Below are 26,995 nucleotides of genomic sequence, written 5' to 3' on the forward strand. Positions count from 1 at the left end.
GGTCATCTTTCGTAATACTTCTGGGCCATAATTAGGGAATTATGAAATTATAAATTCTACTTATATCCTCTGTTTCTCTACAAATATTAGACTAAGAAAAAATTACCAAGACTTCAGAAAAGGATACAGTTTTTTTAAAGTAATTCTCTTTATTTCTGCTTTATTTTTTATTGTTTATTCTATTATAATTTTTTAAAATAAATATAAATAGACATATGTCTAGAGACTTATAGGTTTAAGATACAAAAGAAATATTTTGTTATATAAATTTTGGGTAAAAATGAGGAAAATATTAGAATTCAGAATGCTTTGTTCTGTTTCTGAATGATAAAACAGTGCAGTGGTACATTTAGGGGTAAATTATGCAAATATTGAAAACTGTCTTTTCAGAATAAGTATTTTGTCAGTTCGTATAAAAAACTCTTTGTTTCTTCAGTTGTGCTTTAGTAGTGTTAGCATGACATTAAACCTAGTCATTATGTTTTTCTAATGAGTTATTTGTTGAATTGAAATAGATGGCTTGTGTTCTCAGTGGTTATAGAGTAATGAAAATTATGTATTTGTTAGAATTTTTGCAGTTCTATGGATCCCATTAGTTTAAAAGTCAAAGGTCATAGTTGCTAAGAAGCATTGCACGTGATAACTCTATTATTCCAAGAGGAAAACAATACAGAGTTAGGGTTTGTGAAATTAAGTCTAAACGGAGACTTTTAGTTATGTTGCAGCCAAAACATACTGGCTTTTCTACTAGTAATAGATTTTATAGTCCCTGAAATATCATAACATTTGAAGAAAACTTTTTGAGAAAAAAAATAAAAGCATCTTTTCAGATATTTTACTAAACATAGGACCTCGATAGAGTCCCAGGCCAGTGCAGGGTTCTGGATCTCAGCTGCTTCTCAGCCGCTGTAGCTTCATTGTAAACCTACATTAGGGTACAGTGAAAAGACATGAAGCAGCAATGGCTTGGCTAATGGCTTTGTTATCATTAATTAAATATTTGGTAACATTGTACACACATTTCCCTGTTAAATTTTAAACCAAGTGTGTTTTTAACCAGCTAGTTCTCAATACCACCAATATTTAATTCCATTTACAAAAAGTTAACATATATTTTGACAATATAATTTTTAATTTCAAGGATTACTGTGTTTGCACGTAGAGTTTTTCTTGGTTTCTACAGCCTTCACTCAGTGCAACTTCCAGTGAGTCCCAGGGACCCAGAACTACTCATTATTCAATAATAAGTCGATAGGATTTAGTTTTTTTCTCAATGTATGATAATAGGTTTCTAAGTCTTTTGAATATTTGGTGGTGAGGATACATTAACTACTTACATTAAACTTGATTGATATACAAATGCTTATTTTATTATTTATAATGGAACATAAAATCTCATTGCACATGTGATTCTCTTACTCCTAATTGATGTTACAAAGATGTAGAAAATAGTGACTCAGCTAAACTTTGCTGCGCCTGAGTCTGTGTATTCGACCCTTTTAATTCTTTTACCTTTGTTTGACTAACATAAATTATTATATATTTTTAATGAATCATAATGATAACCAATTTTAATGTAGCCCTAGCAAACATTTCAGTTACAATTAATAGAATAAATTTCAATGATTTGAACTTCTGGTTGTCAAATGTGATTTTCATTCCAACTAATGACGTGTTCTAAGAGTGAGTAAAGAGAATAGCTGAAAATAGTTCATTTAAATTTTGAAACAACCATCCTTAACAAACATTAGCTTTTTTCAATGCTCTCTTTAGTTTGTTCTCATCAGATTCTCCCTCAAGAGCCATGCATTCTTTGACTATAGTTAGAAGAATGAAGTCATTGAACAAAAATGCTTGTCATTTCTGCTACCCACACTGCAATGTACATGGCTTCTGAACACTTAAAAATAGGCCACCAAATCCCCCATGTATAAAGCCTGCATACTTTCAAACACAGTACGTGTAAGACAGTCAGGAAGCTTCATAGAGGGTTTGCAGGGAGGGGCTTTATTAATTATTAAAAAGCATCTAGAGAAATTCTCTATCCAATTTTCTCTTTGGTGCCTTAGGGGTTTTAACATCTCTAAGCAGTAAATGCTTGTGAAAACATAGGGAAGAAAAAGGTACACGATACTTGGATTTGGCACATGTGAAAATTGTGGATTGAAATAATTGGATACCTTAAAATACCAACATCCATACATCCTTTGGAAAGTTTCCATTACCTATAGGAGTAAGTACAGGTCAATTTGAAAACCACTTATCTAGAGAAGTTTCAGTTTATTGAGTCATACCACTCTTTCCTCTGTTACAATACCTTCCCTCTTATCCATGGTTAAGTTTCTCTGACTCCTGTAGGCAATCTTAAGTGCTCCTTTTCTATAATGGTCTTAAGACCTTCATAATAACAGTATCAGACTACATTTTTCTTCTGTATCTGAACCACTCTCATTTAGTAAACTCTGAGTCCCCTTAGACTGTAATCTGCTCACCTCTTTGTAAGGTAAGGTAAGGTCTTTTCAATCCCCAGTGACTAAGAAATCACTTCAAATGTCTAACATATAAAAAGTACTGTCTATATATTTGTTGATAGAGTAAATGGATTACAAAACAAGTTACCAAAGCGTTGGATTGCCAACCTTTGTAATGAAAGCCTAAAAATCACTTAGCTTTGTGATTTCCAACAAAAATTCAGTCAAGGAAACTGAACTTTTCGTTGACAGAAATAAAAACATCTACTTTTTCTGAGGACATTTTTAATCTTTTTACCCTTGAGGACAGTTCTTTTTCATTGCTTTTAGAGAGAGAGGAAAGGAGAAAGGGTAAGAGGGAAACATCGAAATGAGAGTAAAATCACATGATCTTGTCCTTTTGTCTGACTTATTTCACTTAGCATGATAGTCTCAACATCCGTCTATGTCGCAAATGGCAATATTTCATCTTCTTTTTTAAAAATTAAAAAAATATATATTTTTATTGATTTGAGAGAGATAGAAATATCCATGTGAGAGAGAAACATCCACTGGTTGCACCCCATATATATCCCAAAGGGGATTGACCCACAACTTAACTATGTGCCCTGACTGGGAATCATTCCCCAAATTTTTGGTGCATAGGATGGCATTCCAACCAATTGAGCCTCCTGGCCATGATGCAATATTTTATCTTCTTATGGCTGAGTAGTATTCTATTGTTAAACATCTAATTTTTGATGAACAATTAATTAATATAGTTAATTCTTAATAATTTGAACAGGAATTAGCTATGCATTTTCCACAATGCTGAAATTTACTTGCATCTTTTAAAAATTCTGTGCTTTTCTAGCATTTTTTTCTAATCATGTCATTTTCAAAATGCTGTAAGTAAAATTAAAATAAACGTCATAAATAAAGACTGTTAATACTAAAATATAGCAAAACCAACAAGGTAGAAAAGCTGATTTAGCTCTTTACCTAATAGTGAATCTACAGACTGCATGTTTATTTTAGGAAGCAATTTTTGATAAGTAAAATATATTGCTTTTAAAGAATGTAAGCCTTTCCAGTAGGTATCATAGCAATGAAACTTAAAAATAATCTCCAGTAAATTTAATTTAAAAAATAATGTCAAAACTGGACCAGAATTAGTCATATAAAGACTTTATAATTTAATGTATTTTAAATTGTAGCTTTTATTTGTAAGCTACATGAAATATATAAGATTTTATTTGAAAATCTTAGGATAAAAAATTATGTTTGACCTACCTTGAGTCTTAAGTTGTTCTACAATATTCTTAATATGTGGTCACATAACTTTTACTTGACAGTATAATGGCCAATTACTACCTTTTAAAGAATTAAGACTATCTTTTCTATACAAGATCAACCTTCTATATCTTCTGTCTGTTCAATCTAATAACTCTCAATTGAAAGTTTTCAAATAATGAAAGGAAGCTATTGTTTTTTTTTCTAAATCATATTTTTCCAACCATTTCTCATATGACATTATATCAAGTGTTCATGCGTGAAAGAACTCTCCTCTTTAGATAATCCACTTCTATTTATCTAGCCTAGAGTATTTCAATAGGAGCTGAATGGAATTTAGGATTAGACAAATCTTTGTGTTGTACGTTTTAACACATTGCAGAAGGTTTGACAGCTCTGATTCCATCCAGCAAACACTAACAGTGCTTCAAATTCTCATGAAAATAGATGCATTCTTTAACATTTCCAAATGTCCCCTATAAGAATAGACTTTTACTTCAGTTAAGAATCTCTGAAGAGCAAAGGACTTGAAAAGACATTTTTCCAAAGAAGACATAAAATTAGCCAACAGGTATATGAAAAGGTACTCAACATTATTACTCATCAAGGAAATGAAAATCAAAATGAAATATTATCTTACACTTTTAAGAAAGTCTGCAATTAAAAAGACAAGGGATTACAAATGCTGGTGATGATGAAGTAAAATGGGAATCCTCATACACTGTTGGAGGGAATTTTAATTTTTACAGCCAGTACAGAAAACAATATAGAAGTTTCTAACAGATTAAAAATAGTACTACCATATGATCAGAAATTTCACTGCTGGGAATATATCCAAAGGAATTAAAATTACTATCTCAAAAAAGTATCTGCACCCCCAAGTTCATTGTGGTATTATTCACAGTATCCAAAATCTGGAAACATCTAAGTGTCCATATAGAGTGTGTATGTATATTATCCAACCCAAAAGAAGAAAGGAATGAAGGAAGGAAGGAGGGAGGAAAAAAGAAAGAAGAAAAAAAGAATGAAAGGAAGGAAAGAAGAGAGGGAGGGAGGGAGGGAGGGAGGGAGGGAGGAAGGAAGGAAGGAAAGAAGGAAGGAAGGAAAGAAAGAAAAGAAAGAAAGAAAGAAAGAAAGAAAGAAAGAAAGAAAGAAAGAAAGAAAGAAAGAAAGAAAGAAAGAAAGAAAGAAAGAAAAAGAAAGAAAGAAAAAAAGAAAGGAAAGAAAGAAAGAAAGAAAGAAAGAAAGAAAGAAAGAAAGAAAGAAAGAAAGAAAGAAAAGAAAGAAAAAGAAAGAAAGAAAAAGAAAGAAAGAAAGAAAGATCCTGTCATTTGCAACAACATGAATAACCTGGAAGATATTATGCTAAGTAAAATAAGCCTAATACAGAAAAACAATACTGCATTATATCACTTACACATGGAATCTAAAAAAGTTGAACTCAGAACCAGAAAGTAGAACAGGAACTGCCGGGGGCTGGAGAGAATGGAGAACATGAGATGATGGTCAAACTTTCTGTCATAAGGTGAATAATTCTGGAGACCTAATGTACCATATGGAGACTGTAGTTAATAACAATTGTATTCTATACTTGATATTTGCTAAGAGAGAGAATCTGAAGTGTTCTCACCACATACACGCATACACACAAAGATAACCATGTGAGGTGATAGGTTAACTAGCTCAGCTCTGGTAATTATTTCATAATGTATACATTTATTAAAACATTATAGTGTATATCCTAAATATACATAATTAAAAAATAAGCTCTGATGATGTAGTTGGGGGATTCTTTTTTTTTTTTAGTATTCACAAGTTCTCTATTACTTGAAGTCAGCATAAAAATGTTAACTTGAGTGGGAATTGATATTTTAGTTGGTGGACCGCTAAAACATGTCTTATAGTCTTGGTTAAGTAAGGAGTAGAAATACATATTCCTTACTTTTCCACATATTTTTCTCCATAGAAATTTTAATTTGCTGAGATTTGAATCACATACCTATTAAGTATCTCAGGTGTTACACGTTTGCTTGTCCTCTTCCTTCTTTGACTCTTCATGACTCTAGTTTTAATTCCCTAAACTGTATATTATCACTCTTTTCTGGGGTTCCCACCTCTTCCCCAAAACCCCCACTGGCCTTTTCCTAGTGATCTTAAACTTACTAAAAGTCATTTTTACTTTTGTCTATCAAATATATAATTCCCAATTTCTTTTTGGTTTTGGTTAGAACTTACATTTCCAGATGCTTATAGTTATTCCTTCCCTTTTAAAATTATTTATTTATCACATTGTATCTAAGATATTTAAAATCAAAATACACTGCAAATACTCTCCTGCTTTTCTTAAGTATTGTTACAAACTTGCTTCTGAAAACTAATGTTTCTTGCTCATATGTCCAGTTACTCCTCTTTCTGTGGCCTTCGTTGCAGGGACTGGTGCTACAAATAGTGTGTGATAGTCATTGGAACTTGTTGATTCCTTATTCAAAAAGATTAGAGTAAATGGAGTATGCTTCATTTATTATTAAACAATGGGTTTCATTCATTCATTCATTCATTCATTCATTCATTCATTCATTTTAGATTTGCTTTATGAACACTAATATAGCTGGATCTGCTCATAGAGAGGCCAAAGATATAAAATCATTTATTGTGATTTTTTTTATAATATTGTCTCCTGGATTAATAGCGATGTTATGTAGATTAGAACATATATGTCCCACAATTAAGAATAAAAACAGAGACTTTAGAGACCATTCTTAACCTTTCTTAAAATTTTGTGAATTGATGTATGTATGTATGTGTAAAGACAGTTTGTTATGAAGAGGTTAAATATAAGGCAAACACAAAGACATATCTAGACAATGTCACATATTTTATCTAAACCCTCATGAAGTTCAGAAAACCAATAAGACTTTGTCAACTTAAATTTATCATTAAATTCATAAATGCATGTAATGCAATAAATTTTTATGTATATTTTAGGAAACCTGTAAAACAAGCTATTAAACAAAAATACCCAGTTCTTCAAAATAAAATTAAATAACAAGTTCCCAATTAGACATGTGTTTTAACCAAACATTTTTGTCATAATTATTCTTGGTATTTCCAAATCTATCCTTCATTATAGCACAACATTTAATGAAAAATAATTTATTTTACTGCAGGCTCATCTGCGGGGATATTAGCTTAAACATCCAATAGGCTTACATACTAAGTAAACACACTATCCCATTTAATATGTATTTTAAGTACAGAGTGACTATGGAATGGCATCATTAAGGTTCCAAGTCTATTTTACTGAGGAGTTCTTAGAACTGTTAACTTCTGTGTTTCAGCCTTTTCTTCAGGCCAACTCTCTCTCTTTCTCTCTCTCTCTTTCCCTCTCTTGCTTTTTTTTTTTGTGAACCACCAGACCATCAAAGACTATGTAATTCAGGAGGTTATATTTCGATAATAATGCAATTCTTTGCCAAAAATTGCACTGCTTGCCATAGAATGCAAAAAACAAACAAACAAATAAACAAACAAACCCCCCACATCTGAATCTAAAAAAATCAATTTCTGCTTTTATCTCAGGCTTTTCTCTTTATAGTCTCAGGATGACTGTTGTGGTTCAAGGTAACATCTGTGTACAAGATACTTAGTGATTTCTCTGTGTCTCTTTGGAAGGAAAGGAAAACTTTTCCCAGAAATTGCTAGTAGATTTTCACTGATGTATCATTGGCCAGAATTGTAACATAAGACCAGCCCTAAATCATTCAATGGAAAGTGGAATGAGATTTTAGTGATTGGCTTTCTTAGTAAAACAGGATTGATTACCACCTCAGTAGAGAGTGTAATTCTCTGAGCATATGGCTGCATGGTGAGAAGCAGATACCTGCAAGGAATTTGTGTTCTCCCAAAAGAGGAAGCAGGAGAAAACGGATGCACAGTTGATAACCAAAAATATTAGTCAAGGAGAGACTCTCTTAAATATTAGTTGTTATTTATTTCCTAGAATAAGTAGAGAGTAGTAATTATTATTACTCTGTAGTACTTTATAACACTAGAACTTGTGTAAATGGTGCACAGAGAATGCTAGGAACACATTTTCTTGGTGTTAGGTCCTTTGTATTCATCTCACACACACACACACACATATACTCACAAATACATCTCTCTCTACATTATATATACTGTATATATTGTAGTAAATAGTAGCAAGGATGTTGGGTTAGGAGGACTTCATAACTCTAGTTGGGAATTTTGTTTACTTAAAACATCTTTATTCATAAACCAAGGTATTTTTAAAGAGAAGAAATAAGATGAATGGAGATCATATACACATCCCTAAAATGACCTCTATCCCAGAATGTGAATTGAATTTTTTGGTATTATGGTTTAGATGAGAAGAGAAAAGAACTTAGTGGTTTAAGTATCCTCTTAAAACTTTTTTTATGATAAATACCGATGTCACGTTAAGTAATTGTAGAATTAAATGACAATCCTAAATTAACTTGCTAAACAATTTAATCTAATTAAATTTAAGATAATCACTATCTATTATGTGAAATAAATTATTTCTCTTATGCCTAAGTAAATTATAAATATGAATGTTATACCTCTTCCCTTCACGAATTTAAACTATAGTGATTAATGCAAATATGAAAACAAATATACCACAAGGTAAAATGTTATTACTATGTGAAGAGATATAGGAACAAAATAACGCATCAGTTAAAAGCTTAGGGGATTACATTAGACAGATGGGTTCAGGGGATGCATATGGCTGTGTTACTTAAAACTAATTTTGAGGAATAGAGGGAGGGAAAGAATATAAAATTTTATAAGACTTCATGCAGTATTCTATGTACATTAAGATTTATAAGGGAAAACTACTCATGATTAGAAATGTATTTCTAGCATCCTTTGGAAATGGCTGTAGTCTTTATTAGTTGCCTAACACAGATATACATCTTCAATTTACAAACTGAATTTTCTTTACTGGTTAATGGAGATATATATATATTTTCTCCATTATGTATGTATATGTGTGTATATATATACACACACATTTATATATAAATATGTATTATATATTATATATTTTATTTATATTTATATATGTATAAAAATATATTTCCATGGAAGTTAATGGAAAAAATATATATATATATTTAGATACATTTTGAATTACATATCCACATTTCAAAAATCCTATTGGGATTGAACTATTTCAACATTTAATTAAGTATAACAAATCGGAAAATGACAAAATCACTATGTGTTCTTTAATGAGATCACATTGAAATAATTATTTGAAACTAAGTAGGCTTTCCACTTTTAAAAGGGAAAAAAGGTATTTAGTAGGTGTTAACTACTTCTTGGTGTGAGATAGTCAACACATTTTATGAAAATTTTAATAGAAATTGAATTTTTATTATTCTATTAGTTGAGATATTTTAGACTGGAAGTAAGGAAAAGCCCTGTGTCCATTGGTAAAGTAATAAGGAAATGTTATGATATTAGATTGCAAGAAGTCTGTAAGGCAACTTTTGGCTTGGTTGATTTATTGGCTCTTGGATCTGTTAAGGGCTTAAATATCTGCCTAAGCTTCAAGCACTCTTCCTTGTCCATAGATGACTACGGCGCTTCTAATCATCACATTGTCATGAGAACATACTGAGGCATTTTATTGCTTTATAAGACTGAGGACATTCTTTCTTAGAAGTCCCCAGAAAACTCCTTCCTATTTAATTGCCACAAAATGCTTATGTTCATACCAGTATTTGGTATTAGGAATGGTTCTATCATGATTTGCTTGTAGTACTTATGATTCCCCCCAAACCACGCCCCCCACCCCAAAGAGGTGAGGTGTAAAAGTCAGGATTCAGCTACAAGAAGAGAGCATGGCTCTTGGGTAGGCAACAAACACTTTCTACAAATGCAGTCTTATTTCTTAAACATTATTACAAAGAACAGAGATGTTCCAATATAATTTTTTTATAATTTAGTATTAAATGTTAATTTTTATTTTAAAGAATGAGCATCATGCAAGTAAACAATATTGAATCATTCTTCCCAGAGGAAAAAATGACTCTTCACATAGGGAGTTACAATAGATTGTTTGAGCAATCCTTGAAAGTTATTACTTGGAACCTCAGTTTCCTTATTTTAAAATGAAAATGAAAAATATGCAAAGAAAGAAAAACAGTTAATATAGAAGATACGGAAAATGAACTGTAGATAGATAGGTATATATTACAATAGTACTTAGCACCTCATTAATGTTTGATGGCTTCATCTATTGGAATGGTGAGGAGTCTCTCTAATAAGCTGACATATCTGCAGACACCTGAGTATGTGCAAAATAAACTACTTACAAATTAAGAGGAAAACATTCTCAACAGAAGGAACAGCAAATGCAAATATGAGTTTGTGGACCCTGTCGCCCTCTGTCCCTGCTATGCACCAAGTACACCTACCATATAAATCAGTCCCTTTCTTGATTTCTGCAGCTACTCAAAACACTTAGTCAAAACATTTATATACTTAAAATACTGTATAAATGCTGAGTGAAAGCATTATGAGATCTTCAGCTGACATAAAGATTTATCTTTTGAGGAGCTGGAATTAGCTTATCATCGAGCAATGTGCTAACTGATGATTTACCTGGGTAACATTTATGTCTTCATCCATTCAAAAAGCAAATGTAGTAATTGCTGTCAAATTATCAGGGTCTCTCCCCTCATGTTTTTTGCTAAATTTAAATGGAAGGAAATCACAGGGAGAGAGAAACCAGGTGGATTTCAACCACAACTTCAGTGCACAGATAGACCTCAGGCAAGCAAGCAGTTAATGAAGAGGAGCCTATAGTCTGCTCAACTTAAAAGAGCAACAGATTTTTAATCCAAAACAATCTCTTTGAAATATATTTCAAATTTAGAAAGTCTCTGTTAGTAAGAAAAATACTATGGTAGTAAACACAGATAAATTTCTGAAATTGCAAGCAACTTTCTCTCAGTTCTGCATTAGTGCTTTTTATCATTTGATTTGACAGGATACTACATATACAAATTGGAAATAAAGCAAATGAAAAATAAATTATAGCAGTTTATCATTTCTTCTGTTAGTGTTTATACTATGCATAAAAATTTTATATAGCTAAAATTGATAGTCAATTTCAATTCATGGTTTTAGTTTGATCAAATATATTTTATGAAATGTTCATTGCATAACATACTCTCCAAATTTGCTCACAGCATTTATTATGTACTCATGCAATATACAAAAGAAATAAAAACAAACACTATGAGTTTGTGTCTACTGAACAGAATAACAATATACAAAACAATAGAACAGTCTGCATACATACATACATACATACATACATATGTCAATCTTTTTAAAAATATTAACAAATCCTTTGCTGGCGTGACCCAATTGGGTGTCTTCCGACAAACTGAAAGGCCACCAGTTCCATTCCTGGTCAGGGCACATGTCTGGATTGCGTATTTGGTCCCCAGTCAGAGTGGGTGCAGGAGGCAACTGTTGATGTTTCTCCCTCACATCTATGTTTCTCTCCTTTTTTTCCTTCCTTCCCCTCTCTCTAACATCAATAAATGAAAAAAATAAAAATATATTAATATCTGTTTACAAGTACTATATACCAAACTTAAAATTAGCAGTAGGATATAATACAGTAGTTATTTTCACAGTCCCCAAGATTACACCAGGTTTGATGATTCACTGTCTAGAGGAAACCAGTTGTAAACTTCCAAGGGTCTTCACTTAAGGGAATCACAAAGAATGAGCTTAATTCCTTCAACAACTAATTTTGACATGTGTGAAGTGTTGTCTAACAAGGAAGCTCATTAGAGACTCAGTGCTTCAAGTTTCTGTCGGATTACTGGTTACATAGACATTCTCTGTCTGGCATACACCCAAATTCCAGACTCCCAGAATGAAAGCAGACATACAGCATAAAACACTTTGTTTATAAAACAGTTTAGGCACACTGAGCCAGTCTTATCAGTTGGAGGATGATGGGAATACTTCTGAAATCCAAGTTCCCAGATGCCAGCCAGAAGCCAACCTTGCAATCAGGCCTTAGTAAGGATGGTGTTTTAGCCCTGCTATTGTTGCCTCTTTTCTACATAGTAATTAATAGCACAGTTTTAAAATCAGATGACCCTGGGCTCATGTCCATATTCTGCTACATATACTGAAGTGATCTTGAACAAGTTATCAAAATACTTTGCACACCTCAGTTTTATCAACTGTTACATAACTCTAATTAGGCAGTTATATCATCAGATTGCCACAAAAATCATATGCAATAATGCACATACAATTCTTAGCACACTGACTGCAAAGAGTAATAACAATACATATTGATGAATAATAATAGTATGTTTGGCAGCTGTCTTCACAGGGCTTAGAATAGAATGGATAAATACTATTCAAACAAATGAAATGGAGGGTGAATGTTTTGTGTGTGTTGTGTGCATATGTGTTACCGACTCTAAGAGTTCTGAGAGTGGGTAACTCTGCAATATACAAGAACTTGCAAAAAGTTCTTCCTAGCCTGAGTAAATATTCTTTTGCTAAGCGTTATAGAGCCACAACCATAAAAGACAGAGTAGTTGAGAGAGGTAGCTTTCAGAAAACAAAGAAGTAGCTGAAATATGGTTGCCAGTATTGAGATTCTGACCCTGCTCTCTGAGAAAACTCTCCTGTGCAGCTTCATAGTTAGCATGAATATGCCATTATACTTGACACTAAAAATTCTAAGGTTGGAAAGCAGGATCTGAAGAAATTAATGGGTAGAAAGTCTGAGTTAGGTATTGCATAATATTTTTGCAAATTTTTTGGGAAATAAGCCATTATTATTCTTGCATGATATTTTTTATAACTACTTGATAACTTGATGAATAACTGCTGTACTTATAGATTCAGATATAACTATAAGCAGGTACAGAATTTTCTTTTTTGACATAACTCATGATTAAATATTATGATTACTCAGAAAACACTTGCTGAGAACAAACTTCCAGAATGATTGAATGAATAAATAAATGAATGAATGAGCTCAGAATACAATTAGACCTGTGCTTCATCAAAAGGAACACCTGGGAAGCTAGCTTATGTTTAATAAAAATCATTTGTGATGAGATTTTTTTAAATTTTATCTTTCTTGTTAATAATAATAAACTAAGTTGCTTGTGGGATGGAGAGAGGTAATGGATGATGTTGTTTTAAGTCTGTGTTAGATGCCTCCTCAAGCTCATATTAAGCATTTAGTAACTTTTTACAAAATTACTATATTTTATTTTATATCACAATTTAAATTTTAACCCAAAACTATTAGCAAGTAAGCATATTTTATAAGTATTTGATATTAAGGAATAAGGGGCTTTGATTACTTCTAAATCATCCCTTATAAAGCATCTCTTTTTTTCCCAGAAAAAAGATTATAGATGAAATGTAAATATGTCCCATAGAGGATATTATTTAACTAAAATATGTAACTTAAAATAAAATAATTTGTTAAAATTATAACTCTTACTGCATTTTGACTAATCCCTATGTAGAAATTATCCAAGCTACCTCAAAACAGAATAAAACAAACAAAAAAACAAATGCCAACACCTCTGAATGCTTTAGTCACTACCCTTAATTAATCACAGTGATAAAAAAGAGCCTTGATGTGTTTTATCTATATGTGTATGTGTGTGTATGCTTATATATAATTATTTCATATTCATTGCAAATTTAGTTGTGAATCATAGCCTATGTTCCAATTTAAATTTATACATTTTTGGCAAACAGTTATAAAATGTTGTAATCAGATAACTTGTTAATTATTGAGGCACCACATAGAAAATACTATAGGTAATATCAGTGATACTGAGAAAAGATCATTGTTATTAATCCAAGTAATTGGTAATTATTTTGTATTATTTTATCTTTGGCATGTGTCAACTGGTTTTATACTAGGAGCTCAAGAAATGCTGCATTAAACTGATTTGAGTTAAATTGAATTAAATTTAGTTAAGTCATTTTAAGAAAAATAGTGTCCCAAGTTTCAGACGGAGTATTTCAAGTTAAAAAGGGAATGTCAAATCAAATCATTTACACTTCAACAGGTTTCATAAAATAGCATGGACTTTTCATTGATTCTAAGCTTCAGTTGGTAAGTTGTACCACTATTTTATAAAGCACCATTAAAGAAAAAAAAATGCTGTACATTAAAATAAGATGCAACACTTTATTAATATTTATAACTTTAATTTTATAATTACCAAAAAAGCTTTTTAGACATACTTAAACAGATTATTTTAATCATTTTAATTACTCCTGAATATTTTATGCATACACACATATATTTAGAAAATGTACATTAAATAGATTGAGTAAGGCATTTCAAAACCTTCTTTCCAGTCAGTATCTGTCTCTTCGAAATTAGTTTTTGAGTCCCCGATGTTCATGTTTCACACAGGAAATTGTTCTCTTCACCCTTGAGAAAGCATATTTTAATTAAGAGAGCCACCATTTTCTCTAGTAATTCCACCTACACCACTGCATCCATTCTGTACATTTGCTGCTGGTACTTTCGTGACCCTACCAGAATGTATCAACAGAAGATTTTTCAAACAATGAAGATTGCATATTCCTTTTTAAATTGTCCTTAAATGGTTTGATTGAAATGTGAGTTATTGCCATGGTCCAACCAAACCACAGAAATAACAATCCAGTTCAAGCATTCATAGGCCTGTGACCGCACCCTGATGAAAACGAATTGTTAAGCGATCAGCGTAAGACACCCTTATTTCTAATGTTGAGAGTATAATAGGGTATGGAAACAATCAGTGTCTTAGAACCAAAGAAATATGGTATTAAAGAAAAATCAAAGGGAAGTCTAATAAAAATTTTGAACTTTAACAATGTGTATGTGTGTACACAGTATGCTAACAAATAAAATTCTAACACACACAAGTCATTTAGATAACGCCTAGATTTTTGTTACATAAATTTACCTGCACTTATTAAGATATTTAGACAGTTTAGCTATGTCTTGTTTAAAATTTTTCCATCGAAATTTGAGTGATTATGGTCATAAACTATATATGAAACAGTTCTAATGTATTACTTTATGCACTTTCATATGTCTAGTTAAAGATAACCAGTCAAACTAGTTGGAAAGAGTTGAAAAATCTTCCTTATATTCCATGTGAACTACTATTTTTCTTTGATCATTAAAATGTGCTTTCTCAGCTTTCAAAATTAAGAATGTTAAAAATAAATGACCCGGTAACTGAATATTTCTTACTTTCATCTCTACTCAGGTCCCTTAAGCAGTATTTTGGTAAATAAATATGGTAGCAGGCCCGTGGTGATGATGGGCGGTTTGTTATGCTGTGTGGGAATGGTCGCAGCCTCCTTTAGTTCTAGTGTAATAGAGCTCTACCTCACTGTCGGATTCCTTGGAGGTAAGTTTTGTTTTCAGCTTATTATTTTAACGTTCATGTTGCTTAGAAAGCCCTCTAAAAAAGCACGAACAACAGAATATTCTTATTCTTTTCCTTGAAATTTATTTTTATATCAGATGCAATCTTAAATTATTTTTATCTAGTACATAGAAATACTAGCTATGGAATGTCCAACCAAAATCATTTTAAGTAATGGAAAAAAAAGGATTTATCAGATACGTAATGTGCTATAATATAAATGTCAAAAACAATACAGCTTTGACCTGTTTTTACTGTTTTACCCTCTACTTTTCAACCAATTAAGATAATGGACAGAGGCTTTCTGGCATATAAATAGCTTCATTTTTTAAAAAATGTATTTTTCATTACTTATACTATTTAGATAATCTCATGTATCATGTATAATAGGTTAAAAATGGTGCCAGAAGAATATTTTCTGGATGCACTAAGCTTTAAAAATAGAATTATTGGTTTCTGTGCTCTGTTTACATAGAGCTCGATATTTATATCCCTCTTTTCCTTACTAAAGGGTTCTGTTTAAAAGCCCTATGAGGTCTATTTGCCACTAAACACGAATATTTTCGAATGATATACTATCATTTGATTATAATTGTTTCTCATGTATAATATCTCTGGACTCAAACTGACCTGAATATGTACATTTAGAAAACACTATTTTTATTAACCTCAATAATAAAGTGAATCAAGAAAATCTATACTCAGTTTTAAGAAAAATCAGACTTCAATATATAAAGAAATGAAATCTTTTTTCTAAGCCCCACAAAGATAAATATATTCTCCTTTTATAGTGATTTTTGATCAGTCTAACCTTTCATTTATATATCATGTGATAAAAAAAAAGCCTACAACATATTGGTGGTAAAATCTTTCTCTTTACTACCTATTGACAACTCTCTTTTTTTTTGATATGTTAAAACACTTTCTGTAAATGAGAATCTTACTATATCTACAAATTGTCACAGTGGAGAGAATGCCCTTTCCTTTGTGCTGGAATACTAGATACTACGTTTGACCATGGAAATAAAGCTGAGCCCTCAAATAGGTATATTAGGAAAAAGATGGTTTTGGCATTACTGTCTTACAAATATCAACAGCATTACACCAGATGGGGCAAAAGTAGATTTACAGTTATGAGCATGTAAAAGTTTATTATTGTATTATTTTTTATTAAAAATTAAAATATTTTCCATACAAATGATTATAAACCTATCCCAACCCTGAATATCATTCTAACTTCACTTCTATTCTTGTAGGTCACGAAGCCTTTGGTGCTTCTAGAGTCAACCATTAAATACACCTATAAGAAATTTATCTTAAGTCATTATCAGCCAATAGATTTTGGTATCTGAAATCAGACAGGTCTTTTTATAAACCTGATTCAGCACATAATAGCTGTGTGATCATGGGTAAATTAACTTCCTTATACCTCATTTTCTTTGTCTTTAAAATTGGGAACATGATATCTCTATTCTTTGGGAGTTCTTGGAATGATTAAATGAAAAGATTAACATATAATACTTTGCAGAGCGTCCAACATTGTGTTACTTTTCAAAAACATTACCAAATAATAATAATCATAATGTCATTATATACTGCCTTACAGTTCTAGAACTTAGGTGATTTTGACAAATTCTTAATTTTGTTGTCAAGGGAATTAAAGCTTAAGAAGTCAAAATGTTTTCCCAAGCAGTACACATAGGTAAGTAGTTGAGGCAGATTTAGATTTTTTTTTAAATTTCAAATCTCATGTTTGTTTTGCCATGCCAGAATAAGTAGATATCGACTCTCTCCCAAGGAGACCTTTCATTAACATCTAAAGACAAAATTCCAGGTGACAGAATGGAGTTGTTGGAAGGAGACGGCATATGAAAAAGAAACTTAGAACACACTTTCAAAGCACAATTCAAAACAATTTCTGGATTTTTAATTTTTGTTCTTCTCCTTACAATCTGCTGACCATAGCCTGGCTCATTTTATTATTTGTACGTTAGGTGTAATTACACTTATTATACGTATCTAACAGGTATGACAGATGTAGAATCAGAGAGCACACTGCCCTGTTGATGTCCAGAGCATATTCTTGGTTTCTTCCAGTCAGCTTTAAGGGACCTTCCTACTCATAAAAAATATTGCCCTGACCAGCATGGCTCAGTTGGTTGAGTTTCGTCCCAAAAAGCAAAATGTCTCCAGTTCGATTACCGGTCAGGATTCATGCCTGGGTTTCGAACCCGGTCTCTGGTTGGGGCACATGCAAGAGGCAACTAATTGATGTTTCTTTCACACATCAGTATATCTCTCCTCTTTCTCTCCCATTTTCTCTCTCTCTAAAAAATAAAATAAAATATTTTTAAAAATAATTTGTATTAAATGTTTGCAATATTTATTTGTACTCATAACTGAGCATCCCAGAATCTAAATACTGAACCACTTTGCAGTACTGTCTCAATTTACATAAACTGATAAATGGAGAATTCTTCTATAGCCCTTAAAATAATATGGAGTAATACCTAGGCTAACGATGAAAGAGAGGTAATTTATACAAATCAATTTTATGTATTTTTAAAACAGACATTCATTACTATTGCTAAATAGTACCTTGGCAAACTATAAGAAATATTTCATTTTCAAAGGCAATATTTAGCACTGCCAAGGAGTTCCCTAGACAGCAGGAGCTTTTGACTTATATAAACAATAACCTTTACTCCCTGAAATAGGAATATGTTTCAAGCCCAAATATTTATTTTTTAACTAACACATGTGCATCTATATTCATAAGACATATAATGTAAGGGATGTAGAACATGAAACTAATGGCATTAATTTATTATTATTTTTATTGTTTGCATGGTTTTGAAGATATATCTTTGGGGAAAGCTAAGATTGTAAGTGACACAATTTTTAGTCTGTTCAACTCTGAAAAGAAAGCATTCATGTTTTAAATGCAGTCTTTTCCACAAAGAAAAAAAAGATCTATCCCATGTATATGTATATCAATATAAAAAGAGATGAAAACTTGTGGAATTGAGTGAGTGACTGTAATTATAAGAACTAATATTTTTGACTTAGTTTCAATTATTCTATGATTAGTTAAAATTCAGTAAAGTTTTTGGTTTTACTTTTGTGGTTTAAAGTGAAAGGAATATGAAACTGTTGTACATATCAAGTGTCCAATTATGATAACATTTTTATGTGCCATTCTATTGATTTTATAAGTAACAAAAATTGCTACATGTTGTTGCATTTTGAGTTCTGCCTTACCCCTGAATGTACATTTTGAAGAGTCATTTCTTTTGTGGGTGGCATAATGCGTTTGTGTTTTTTCTTCCTTTTGTTTTGTTCTTTGCAGGTTTAGGTCTAGCCTTCAACCTTCAACCTGCCTTAACAATCATTGGCAAATACTTCTATAAAAGACGGCCCCTGGCAAATGGACTCGCCATGACAGGAAGTCCTGTTTTCTTAAGTACATTAGCTCCTTTCAATCAGTTCCTTTTTAATACTTTTGGTTGGAAAGGAAGTTTCATGATTTTGGGAGGTATGTTGTTGAATGCCTGTGTCGCTGGGTCCCTCATGAGACCCATTGGACCCAAACAACCTGCTAACTCTAAAAATAGGAGCGGGACAACAGAATATGAGTCAAATGTGAAGAAAAGCCATCAGAAGAAATCAGTATGGAAAAATATTGATAAATATTTTGATTTCTCCCTCTTCAAGCATAGGGGATTTTTGATATACCTATCTGGAAATGTCATTATGTTCCTAGGATTTTTTGCCCCTGTTATATTTTTGGCTCCATATGCTAAAGATAAGGGAATTGATGAGTATTCTGCAGCCTTCTTGTTGTCTATCATGGCTTTTGTTGATATGTTTGCGAGGCCTTCCGTAGGATTTATTGCAAACTCCAAACTTATTCGACCTCGAATCCAGTACTTCTTCAGTTTTGCAATTATGTTCAACGGAGTGTGTCATCTCTTGTGCCCATTGGCAGAGGACTACACAAGCCTGGTGCTTTATGCTGTATTTTTTGGCCTTGGATTTGGAAGTGTTAGCAGTGTCCTCTTTGAAAGTCTCATGGACCTTGTTGGTGCTCAAAGATTTTCCAGTGCCGTGGGACTCGTCACAATTGTTGAGTGTTGCCCAGTTCTTCTTGGGCCTCCTCTTGCTGGTAAGAATATTTCCCATCAAGGAAAACAAAAAGCATAAAATCAATAGTCATTAACTGAGACTTTCTTTATAGTATATAATGTGCCTTGTAAGAAAAAAATACTAATAGCCTGAAAGATTGTAGTTGTGTTAATTTTAGGCTTTATTATGTGTTTTTAAACTTTGTAATTAGTTGAATTTAGATCTAGACTTGTTTCAGAATTTGAACATATGAACTTAAGAATTTAAGTTAAACTGATAATTAGCATAGATTTCACCTTTTTACCCACATCAGTTGTTTTATGCTTTTAAAAATATCTCATAAAAATGTCACTTTTTTATTATTGTATTAATATTGCCAAACCATTGTACTAGTGGTGGCATGACAGAGTTGATTTGTGAGCCTTCTTCAAGCGCCCATCCTCTAGCGACAGTACTTCCATTTTTACCCTGTTTCTGCCTCCTGCTGCCCCTGACACCCCGCAAATTGAGTCTGGCACATGGTAGGCACTCCGGGAATGCTTTTGAATGAATTACTGTAGTTACTTCTCACACCGTTGCTGCTGTTTCTGCTACTCTTGTTAGTAGAGCAGTAAAGGGTAGGGTGAGCATGATTTTAATTTTTTTCAGCCCAACCTTTCACTGCTGTGCTCACAAAGAACTGAAACTTTAGTTCTGGAAATCATATATTTCTCTTTGGCGAGGATAAAAAATTTCCAAAACATTTAGAAAGTATGTAGCGATGGTAGCCCAAAATGCTATTAACTCTGATAGAGCCATAGAGCTAATTTTTATGTATTTTGAAGTCTTACAATCATTATGTGAATAGAAATATTTGACTTAAATTTAGAATGGAAAATTATGCTATTTTTCTTATGCTTGTATGTGTCATATTTATTCAAATAAACCTATTTCATTATTTACCTAATTAAAACAAAGAAACTTGTTCACATAGATAATTTTACAAACAGCTAAATTTAATATTAGCTACTGACTATATTTTAGTTAGAATGATAGAGATTCTGACTAAACAAGTAGGTCTATATCAGAATCACCAAGGATTAGCATATAATAAACAACATGAATTTATGTACACTCAATTTTGGTGATAATTACTGTTAAGAATTAAGTTCCTGCAAAAGGAAGAAGCAAAACTATGAACTGAAACATTTTTACAAGTTAATATACCTTCAGATTGTAGGGCACTAGGCCAGTATTTAAATGTTTTTAAAAATCAAATGGAATAAATGTTTTCTTTCTGATTAGTGTTTTAATCATTTAGATTCAGATTTAAAAAATTGTGATTAGCCACAGAAGTGACATAACACTTAACCAAAAGTTTTGGTGAAGCCATTTTACAGAACAGTTACCAATATGAGGTTCACACAGAACTTGACTAACCAGATTCTGCCCCTCCCTGGCTGCATAACCATGGTCAAATTTCTTCAGAGAGATCTCATAGGATTAAATGAGATATTGCAAATAAAAATGTTTAGCCTTGTGCTAGGCATAGAAAAAGAATTTAGTAAACATTACATGCTGTTATCAACTTTATAAAAGCCTTTAGATCTTTCCTAAAGAATGTAATGTTTCCCTCTTTATTGAAAAGATAGGAAGCATGGAGAGGAATGAAGCAATCTCAATGGGCATGCTGTAAATAAGTAGATAAATATATCTATTTCTGCATGTGTAGATATAAAAAACTTACTTTACACCTGTATGTATGTATGAAATTGCACCCAAAAGCATATATACTTACTTTGCCTTAATTGTGAAATTTTATTAAGGGAAATAATGTTCAATAACTTTAATATATTGGTAATATAATACTGCATGTGCCCATATGTGCCTTTACTTACACATATAAAAGTATAATCTGGGATACTTTTTTATTAAAACTCATGTAATATTAACTTAAGAAATAAGTGCATACTATATTGCAGAAGAATTTATTTAAAAATTTTATTATTCATGGCTCTTTTATTATTTTATCCTAAAAGATGTTTTTTGTCTCTTAGGTATATTGGTGGATAAAACTGGAGAATATAAATACATGTATATTGCCTGTGGAGCTATTGTGTTCTTATCAAGTGTGTGGCTGCTCATTGGCAATGCTATAAACTATAGACTGCTTGCAAAGGAAAAGAATTTGGAAAATGCAAAGAAGAAAATGCATGAGCCTGTGTCCAAAGAATCTGAACCCTTGAACAAGTCTAACAAACATGATGTTAATGTCAAAAGTACAAGAACAGGGAGTAATCCCTCAGAAAGAGAAACTAATATATAGCAAGAATCACATCTCTGATTTCAGTGTTTATGACTTTTTAGGAGTATTTTTTCCAAAATATTGGAAATGATTTTAGTTGAAATAATACTCCATAATTAACAATGGAGATGAAACTTTCCTCAGGTGTTCACTTTTTAAAATTTATTTAGGCAGTTATATTTGAGATTATGCATTTAAAGAATCAATGCAAGGGCTTTATTTCCATACATTACTCTGGTTGTGGTGATTAAAATAATTTTAAACTCTTCCAGGGACTTACATCCTTGATCATAGAGATTTGAATTCCGAACCCATGGTTTAAGTAATTAGGAGTACGTTTAATCCTGTAAGAATACCCTCTCCACATTTCATTTTATTTGATTTTAAAGTGTGAAATGGAATTAAAGGAAAATGAGTTTCCACTTGCAGTATCTGGAGAACAAAACACAAATACATTCAAAAGGAATATCATGGAGAAACAAGAAGTGAAGTGTATTATACCTGCATACTACTGTGCAACGCGGATCTTAAAGATAAGAACATGGGTGAAAATGAGGTGCTCTTATTTTGAAAGTACAACTAGCTATTGAAAAAAAGAAAAGCATTTGCATGCACAAAATAAAATTTAAAAATATTCCATTTTAAACCATTATTTCTGAGCATTGTTGGATTTGATTAATCCATGCACATGATGTCTTTGAGGGGCCATTAGTGCCTGGTGCTAGAGAATAGAATCCTCAAATAATTTTGAGAATTTTTACCTAATATATAAATTATATTAAAAGCTTAAATTACTCTAAGCAATAAGCTATGTCCATTGATTTTAGAAGGGATTTTTGTTAGTAATCCAGAAAGTAATAACCTGGAATTAATTTTAACCAGAACTCATCAGATTTATTTACATACTGAGACATCAAGTGGAATCAACTAGAAACCTGGTAGACAGGCTTACAGATAAGCCTAACTGTAGTTTTTCCCAACACATAGGAATGATCAGAGGCTGACTGTAATGAGTAAGCCATCTGAGTAAAGCTAAGACTGGGGGGATGCTTATAATGGACCCTCCGAAGTCTCTCATTCCCCTCTCTTCCCCAAAATGCAAACGCAAAAAACCAAAAATCACAAACAGGTTTTTACTTAGCCACTGAAAATGCCTCATTATAGGAATGGCAGCACTCGAAAATTCTGCCCACTACCGATTGACTTCCTACTGCCTTTGAATGTAACAAAACCAGGAGACTGTTAAAAAGAAAAAAAAGAAAAAACTTCTAGGTTTGAGTCTGTGTGTGACTTGGTGGAAGTGTAGGGATCATATATAACACAATAGCAAGTAGCTTGCAGTGCTGCAGTCCAGGTTAATATAGCAGTTTCTCATTTTCATAACTATGTGAAAACATCTGGGAATCTGAGTCACTTCTGAATGCAGTGGCATATGATAGTTCTGCTTTTAAACAAGAAAGAATTTTTGCAGTGAGACTAAAGTTATAAATATTAAAATACATCTACAGATCTGAAGTTTAAGATCATGATTAATAAAAAGCATTCAGTGCTTGATTATTGAAATGTTGTCACTCTTAAGATAGCAAAAGGAATTTGCTGTTTTTCTTTCTTTTTTATTGCAATAGAGGCAGGTGCTCTTCTTATTTCTTACAACATTGTATCTGGATACCAAGCTTTTGTGATATTTAACGTTAAGGATTTGCTTTGTAAAACTTATTCACTATTTAAGCAGTTATATAAAATTCTGTATTTCATTTAACATTCACATTTTGCATATGAAAGAGTTATTTATATTTTTCAAATATTAAGCAAAACAATATGTGCCAATACCATAGGTAAATTAATCAGAGAAATGTGGCAGTGTACAGCTGATTTTTTAAATTTAATTTTACCTAATCTTGACTCTTGACTGAGCTATTTTTATATGTAACTCTGATTTGTCATAAGAAATGCAACACCACAAATTAATAGCTCTCCAGTCTTAAATATTTCCAAAAGTGTCTTAAATTCTCTGAAGATGACCATTTAAATTAATATAGATATCAGACCTCAGGGGAGGGGAATAAACAGCAAAATAATGATCGTAGGGTTTTAGGTCTTAGGCTATAGCTCTTTTTATTACCTGCTGGTAGAGACATGGTGATGGGTGCATTCCAGTGGCTTTCTCCACAGAAGGAGGTTTATTTACATATCAATAAATGTCTTGTAAAAAAATATTTCCAATTTTCCTTGGCTATTTTCTTTTCATTTCTAACACTGATTATAACAAACTGTTAAAAATAGAAAGGAGAGGGAAATTGTGCAAAAGCACATGATATGATGTATACAGTTGTGCCTGGTCGTAACAATGCACAAAGTTACAAATATGCACACACACAGATTCCCATCTGTGAATATTGAAAAGTCAATCAGAACATTCTTGAAACAGTGACATAAAGTCACATACAGGACTCAGAACTGTTCCATGGTAAAATAAATTTTTCTACTGGCTCACTCTTCCCACTATGTTGAACTTGTTGAAATATCCAATATTAACTTTTTTAACAGAATCTTTCAAAGAATATCAACCTACAACATTATTATGTAGTCATGTAAAGGAGAAAGAAATATAGCTGGCTTCTGTGTCTGCAAGTATTAGTGCAGAATATATTTCTTCCCCTAAGAATCAATAGGTTTTAGATGTTTAAGATATCATGAAGCAAAATTATAGAACCTTATGAACACTCTTAAGTCCCATTCCCCCATTATGGAATTGTACGGAAGGAAGGTTATTGTAAACCAGGGTACAACATAATTCACAAACAATGGCTACTTTATTTTTCCATTTGTGATAACTGAGCACACCATATTTTTACCATTTAACCTTAAATATACCTTTACTAATTTATGAATAGAATATTGGGTGTAGACTTGTCCTGTGTTATCCCCATCCTCTTTCCTGATCCTTTTTAGGTCCAATCAGCACAAATTTAAGAGGCAGTGGGTCAGGTTCTTATGTACCTCATGTTGGAAGACGTGATGTTGTCTCAATATAACTTCACATGGCTCATAACTTTCACTTCCTTAGTACCAAGTTCCAACCACTTTATCTCTACTCCCTTCCCCAGACACTAGGAAATAAATAAAATCACTAGATTTGATACATATGAATGTGACTTTAGAAAACTAGGTAGTTTTTACTCATCCTCTGGCTGCACATGAATATTGAGCAAACAAAAAGAAAAGACCATGAGATGTACGAAGGGGGATCCCAAAAAACATAATTATCTTTGGGAGGGTGGGCCTCTTTTAGTACAGGCTTCCCCCGCTAGGTAAGTGTTCTAGGAACCCATCTGGAGCAGTGTATCTACCAGATGATGTTGTTGTGAGAGGCTGTGTTACGCTTGAGTAAATTTTTTTGAAGATGCAACATGTTTGCCCACTATGTAATGGCTGATTTACAAGAGCACCTGTCCACACTGCACTGAGTCTTCAGCGGATTTTGACCACAAACAGTGTGACACCTAAGTTCCACCCTCCTTATTTACCTGACCTTTCTGAGAGCGACTTTTTTTTGGTTTCCCCAGAGAAAAGAGTCCTTAAATGGAAACGTTTTGCAGATATGGAAGAGGTGAAATAAAAGAAATGGCGGAAACACTAAAAGGCATAAAAATCAACAAGTTCAAAAAACCATTTTGAGCAGTAGAAAAAATAATCTTGATAGGTGTATTGCATCAAATGGAGAGTACTTTGAAAGTGACTGAAGTTTAAACATGTAAGAATAAATACACAATTTTTATGAATAAATTTTGGAGTTTTCTTTTGGTCTACTCTTTGTATAAGTTGATGTTATATAATGTAGAGTTACCCTGAATCATAATTGGGAATTATTTTTCATCCAAAAAATACCTTTTCTAAAATAACACCTCTCATTTGTATAATATTTCAGACTTTTAATAAAAAAATAAAAATATGACTGTGAGGTTCAATTTAATTGGGAGAAAGAATGAAAAGAGGGAAGGGAATTAATATTTATGTATTATGCATCTTGCTTACATAATACCTTTTATTCAAGTCAAATTATAGGTAGAAGTTGATATTGGACCAATATAATATATGTCTGAAACAAAACCAAAAATAGACATGCAAGGAAATTTAGCAAATTACCAAAGTTAAAAAGTAATATGTGGTGGAATTCAAACAGAGTTTTAGATAAAGCTCAGGTTTATCTAAAAGCAGAAAGAACCCATAGGGTGCTCACTGCCATGCTGCCTCCTAATAGAAGTTGTAGAAGCAAAGCTATGACACACTGTAGGTTCAAAAAATTTAAATCTTACATGGTAAACCAATTAAGTTTACCTTCAGTTTGTATTATGATTTATATAGTGTTTTATTAGAGACTGCATTTGCTATAACCTGAATGCATAATTTCAAGTTGGTTGGTTTTCTAGTTAATGCACATTATCCCAAATTATGTTAATGATTATATAATATCCATAATTGTTTTAATGTGCTTTATTCATAAAAATAATGACATATTTATATGACTCAAGCATAACGTATTTTCCCTGAGGTTGGATTTAGAAGAAAAATGTTATTTTCTTTATGGATAAGTAATTCCCATATTGGTTGCTATTCATTATGACTCAAGAATTAAGAGTATTTAATGTGAAACATTGTTTTCAGAATCATGATACCCATTTACAGGGTTATCCTAACTGCCAAAAAAATAACTTTAAAAAGTTTATGATATACAAATGATTTGGTGCATCTATTCAATACATATTTGTTCCCATCATTTTATGCAATGGCCCTACATCCTTACTCATTTTTCAAGTTTCCCTGAACATCTGTATTGCCATTCCTTCTGTGCATTTGTATGAACAAGTGCCATTGCTTTTTCCCTCTAATCCTAGGCTTGTGGCATCCTTAGAATATTGTTCTCCTTAGCTTTATTTCAGACTGTGCACTTCTAATGCCTTATATCCTTCACAAAGTCACCCATGCTGCAGCTGGTCTTATTTGTGATTCACAGCAATGACCATATTTCTGGAGCCAACAGTATATACTTTTGGCAGTTACCATTCATCTTTACAAATAAAGGAACTTGTGTGACTGTAGATTCAAGGTTTCCTGGATAAGGAAGGTGTGCATATTCTCTATTTCTTATTAACATACGTCTTCCTTATGCATGATATGTATATACTTGAATGTGATTTTTAAAAATCTATAAATACCAGTCTTTCTGTCCTAAGCCCTTGCTACCCTGGATGTTCCTAATTTTCTTAAAGTGCCTGACAACTTGGAGAAACCAAACTTACTATCAAGCATAACACCATAACCTCCATCCTGTAGTGATACAGCATACCAAG

General features: G+C 32.2%; 1 protein-coding gene across 2 annotated transcripts in view; it reads left to right on the plus strand.

Annotated features, from left to right (window-relative positions):
- Nucleotides 1–26,021, plus strand: part of SLC16A7 (solute carrier family 16 member 7) — a 160,595-nt gene extending 134,574 nt beyond the window's left edge. For both annotated transcript variants that reach the window (XM_054580019.1, XM_054580021.1), the window contains 3 exons: nucleotides 15,074–15,217; nucleotides 18,585–19,400; nucleotides 21,397–26,021. In XM_054580019.1, the coding sequence (XP_054435994.1) occupies nucleotides 15,074–15,217; nucleotides 18,585–19,400; nucleotides 21,397–21,665 (1,229 nt within the window). In that variant the 3' untranslated portion in view covers nucleotides 21,666–26,021. The remainder of the gene's footprint in view (nucleotides 1–15,073; nucleotides 15,218–18,584; nucleotides 19,401–21,396) is intronic.
- Nucleotides 26,022–26,995: the final 974 nt, after the last annotated feature.

This window comes from Pteronotus mesoamericanus, unplaced genomic scaffold (genome assembly GCF_021234165.1).
Source record: "Pteronotus mesoamericanus isolate MK-2021 breed Mesoamerican mustached bat unplaced genomic scaffold, CSHL_Meso_final contig_56, whole genome shotgun sequence".
Taxonomy (NCBI): Eukaryota; Metazoa; Chordata; class Mammalia; order Chiroptera; family Mormoopidae; genus Pteronotus; species Pteronotus mesoamericanus.